Source organism: Chrysochloris asiatica, unplaced genomic scaffold (genome assembly GCF_000296735.1).
Source record: "Chrysochloris asiatica unplaced genomic scaffold, ChrAsi1.0 scaffold00038, whole genome shotgun sequence".
Taxonomy (NCBI): domain Eukaryota; kingdom Metazoa; phylum Chordata; class Mammalia; order Afrosoricida; family Chrysochloridae; genus Chrysochloris; species Chrysochloris asiatica.
In genome coordinates, this window is record NW_006408556.1 from 4,091,050 (window position 1) to 4,095,838 (window position 4,789).

Genomic DNA, 4,789 nt, shown 5'->3' on the forward strand with positions numbered 1-4,789 from the left:
TCTCTCTCATCCTTGCCTTTTTAAACATTGTGTGAGCTGAAACAAATTATTTCATGTCTCTGAGTCTCAGTTTTCCCATATGAAAAATGGGGATACCATCACTTGGTAGGATTTTTGTGAAGATTAAATGTGACAGTGCATATAAAGAATTTACCACAGTTTTGGGCATCTACCTAGTGTTCAAAAATTAATATGAAATTGGTATTGGACATGAAAATCAGGATATCAAGATAATAGATGTGCAATAATAGGTAAGCCCTTTGCATATCCCAATGGACACAGGTATGAAATTCAAAATTCTAAGGATAATGTGAGGAGAGAGAGCCTCAATTGTCAGCTGCCCTCACCGCCCATTTCCCTGTGCTTTACGCCCATTATATGAGGTCAGTCCTGCTGCCAATTTATAGATGGGAGAACTGAAGCTCAGAGAGGTGAAAGGGCTGGACTAAGGTCACAGAGCCAGCAAGTGATGCATTCTGGAGCCAAACCCAAGTCTGTCCACCTAAGAAGCCCTACTGTGTACCACTGTGACGTGCTGCCTTGCCAAACAAGGTGAAGAATTGTGCGGTGGAACACGAAGCACAGATGGAGTGGACTCATCAGTGAGGACTAGGCTCTGCGAACAAGGCTTGCCTGCTCCAGGCTACCTTACATAGTTTCATCCCATCAGTGTCCTCTTCTCTGGCCTTTTGCTCTCAGGATCCAATCTCTACCCCTGGTTGCTTTAAGGGGCCCTTTTTCTAACTGACTCTCAAGTCCTTCAGTATTGCTCCTGGGGATGGGCTCTACTGCAGTGGCTGTTGGGATAGCCATCAGCATGAGGCGGCTCAGACCACTTCCTCTGGGAAGGATCAGTGGTTACCCAGGCTTCCAATGAGAGGAAGGGCTTTCCTCACTGGGCCTTTGCTTTGCCTTGCAGACAGATCTTGGAGCTGCCCTGGAAGGAAGAGACATTCTTGGTGCTGCAGTCACTCCTGGAGCAGCAGGTGGGGAAGAGTGCACCAGGAAAGGCTGGTTGTGGGGAGCCCAGGTCTTCTGGCTTCTGATGCACAGCCAGGCACCTGTGACATGGGCACTGGGCTTGAAAGGCCTGTGGCAGAGCATTAACTGCTCTGTAAACCCCATCCCCACCTCTTACTAGCCATGTGACGTCAGGGGAAGTGGATTTGATGTGTGTATTAAGTGAAGTCCTGGTATGGTGCTGTGGGTTAAAATACACCAGACTGCAAAACCATTCGAACTGCAAGGTCAGCGGTTAAAGCTCACCAGCTGCTCCTTGGAAACCCTATACAGGGTTGCTGTGGGTCGGAATTGACTCAACGGCACTTAACAACAACAACATTCAAATGTAGCTTTATTTTGAATAGGTAATAGGTGGTTCACAATTTCAAAATAATATGCCCTTCACTTTGCTTCTCCAGCCATCCAGACTCCCTTCCCAGGGCTCCTGAGTGGTACTAGTTTCCGGGGAGTCCTCCCTGGGAAATTGTAGATATTCAGGGAAATGTGCGTAAGTTTACTTATTCCCCTACTTCTAGTAGAAATGATAACTAGTCTCACTGTAGCGTCATTGTTTTTTTTAACTTAACAATATGCTACGGTGACTTGTCCGTATGAGCAGCACATGAGACTGCCTGATTTGACTGTATCTCAGGCAGTTGACTCTCATGCCTAAGTTACCTCGTCTGGTGTGCTTTAAATGGGATCACTGGGCAAAGTGATCGAGTGGTGCCTGATGCATGTTGGGAAGTGCCATCAAGTCGGTTCCGTCATGTAGCAACCCTGGATAGGGTTTCTGAGGAGCGGCTGGTGGGTTTGAACTGCTGACCTTGTGTTGGCAGTCCAGTGCTGGTCCTGCAGCGCACACCAGGACTCCTGATGCAGAGTGGTTATTAAATGTTAGCTCTTCCTTTGAAGAGGTATTGTATTATGCTGGCCGTGGGTCCCTTGGGACCCCTCACTCCTTTCCCTCTTTAACCAGGCTAAGGATCCTTGGCCTAATCTGCACCCTTGCAACATAGTCACTATTTTCTGTGGCGCTGTAGGATAAGCAGTGGACCACAAGGTTGATTTGGACTGCAAGGTTGGTGGTTCAAACTCACCAGCTGATCCTCAGAAATCCCATACAGGGTCGCTATGAGTTGGAAGCGATTCAGCGGTGCTTAACAACAGCACCTGTGCCAGGCTTTATGTGCAAGATCTCATGTATTCCTTTTCGCAGTCCTCAAGCTGAGTCTCAGCTGGGCTAAGTGGTCTTCCCAGCTAGGAAGTGGTGGAGTTGGGGATTGAACTTAGGGCAGGTTGAATGAAGAGCCCAGGCCTTCCTTGTGATGCTTCTCCATCTCCCCAATGTGTACAGGTGGAGCTGAGTTCTGAGAAGTTCAGTGTCCTGATGGAGAAGCTCTGTGAAGAGGGACCGGCAGCCACCAATTCCATGGCCTATGCTAAACTCATGCTGACAGTGATGACCAAGTATCAGGCCAGTGTGAGTGCTGATAGGGTTGTGGAGATTGGCCCCAGGAGAGCCAGCCTGTCCCCAAGTTCAGGCCGAGCTGGGGGAATGGACCTGCCCAGGAGTTAGTCATTTGGTCAACACCTCTCTGGACCAGATGCTGGATGGGACATTGGGAGGCAACAGTGATCATAACAGTCCCTGTCCTTGGGCTGACCCTCGCTCCCGACTCTGGGTTAGTGAGAGGTGAAAGATACAAACAGATCATAGTAATGTGTGCTAGGAGCCAGGGGTGGTGTGCACAGAGTATTTGGGTGCAGAGAGCATGCTTAAGCCTTGTTTGTTGTTGGGTGTTGGGAGACAATAACTGATCCTTTTTTTTTTTTTTTAATGTTTTTATTGTGAATTATGTGATAGTTTATATGGGAGAATATTAGCTTTATATACATCCTATCATATATCATTTCATTGCCATGGTTACAGTCCCCTCCATGCATCATCAAACAACCAAAGGTTATACCCCGCAAGCCTGCCCCTCTGTCATCAGCACACAGACCCTCTCCCTTTCTGGGTCTAGAGTCCCCAGCTACTCCATCTCTCCACGTCATCGTCTCTGCCTCCATCACTGGCATCACTGTTTCTCTGGGTAGGGTCCCGCACTCCACTCTTTTCCCTTGATGATCCCAGGGACCTCTGCTTCTAGACTACAAAGTCAACCATTCCCCTCATTTTGCTACAAAACATCTACCTGTACATTTCCAACAATCACAGGCAGTCCTGATAGCAATTATTCACAACCGTACCACAAGAGTCCTATCCCCATCTCCTTTCGTCATCCCTTCCCAGACAGATTGGATGTAACTCAGTGGAGATTCTACCTTCCTCCATGCCCTTTGGATCTAGGCTCCCTCTTGAAAGCTCATAAGCCAGTCACTGCTTGCCTTTGTAGCCCCCCATTTTGGGTAGCCGCCAGTGTCCAAGTTGCCCATCCCTGTCTACCCTGTGTATTGAGGGGGTGGGAATGATCCTCACTGTAAAGACTTGTTCCCTCTTTTGAGCTACTGCATCCATAGGTGTAGGTCAAGTTCATCAACTTATATCAGATTACTCTTTTTTTCCTTTTCTTTCTTCTTCTAATTGAGTTCTGATCATCCAGTCATTGAGGCCAGGTCAAGTGGGTATTAGCTCCAAGTTTGGGTGTTCTTGTGCATATGTCCTCACTTCTTATTAGCTGAATGCTTCATTCTCCACCCTAGTCCTCTGTGGCTATGTCACTGACTCTGGGCCCAGGAGTCCCAGGTCTTTCCATACTACTGGCCAATCAGGTTTCCACCTGGGTTCACAAGAGTCTATTGAACGAGGTAGGACTTAGCTCGCAGCTTCATTGTTGTTTTCCCCTCACTTCCTCTTATTGGTGACCAATGTGGTCACCAGTCACAGCGCATGTATGCTTGTGTATTCCCTTTGAGTCTTAGACTTGGAAGGGGGTTTACCCTGAGGGGATCTGACCACTTGATGTCTCCTGGACAAACAACTTGCTTGTTCTTATAGTAGTAGGTCGGACTGCCGTTATTGTTTTGTGTTTTTCTTGTCGGTCTTTCTTTCCTGTCGGTCTTTCTGTTCTTCTAGCCACTTCAGGCTGGTCTGCTTGTCCTTTCAAGTGGAAATTTCCCACCTTAGAAGATTGTGGATGGGGTTCAGGATTCCACCTATGGTCTTATGCAATGCAGAGGGGTTCCACAGGAAGCTTCCTTCACTGGGTGTGTTGTAACCCCATTTTAGGTATTCTAATCAGTTATAGGCAGAAGATAGACTTACAAGCTTTCGATGGTGATGTTTCTGGCTATTCCCATCTCTCCCTTCAAGTGTCTATTTTATAATGGTGTGCAAGGGAAACCAAGATTCAAAAGACATCCAAGCATCTTAACATTATTTCCCCCCTTTTATCCATTCAAACCATGCCTCAGTCTCTGTATCCCAGAGCCCTGTTGTTCCAAGGTGGTGCATACATCATTATTTACCTCTGTCCCACTTAGCGCATGCAAACCTGTCTAACTGTTCTCCCATCTGCCTTGTTCTTCCATTCCACTCCCCCTTCTTGTGTATTGCCTCCCTCCCCAGCACCCAAACTGTCCTGTGTCTGTTCCTTACCCTGTGTAGTCTTTTACAATAGGGGTCCTATGCAGTATTTCTCCTTTTGTGACTACTTTCACTCAACATAATGTCCTCAGGGTCATCCATGTTATGTGGTAGTTTACAGCTTCCTTGTTGTTCTTCAAGGTAGCATAGTATTCCATTGTGTGTATGTACCACAGTTTGTTTATCCATTCTTCAATT

At 47.2% G+C, this 4,789-nt stretch overlaps 1 protein-coding gene across 1 annotated transcript in view; it reads left to right on the forward strand.

Annotated features, from left to right (window-relative positions):
- FANCE (Fanconi anemia, complementation group E) overlaps positions 1–4,789 on the forward strand; it is a 15,008-nt gene that overhangs the window by 4,800 nt on the left and 5,419 nt on the right. The window contains exons 8-9 of the mRNA XM_006860561.1: positions 920–986; positions 2,360–2,485. Coding sequence (XP_006860623.1) covers positions 920–986; positions 2,360–2,485 — 193 coding nt within the window. The remainder of the gene's footprint in view (positions 1–919; positions 987–2,359; positions 2,486–4,789) is intronic.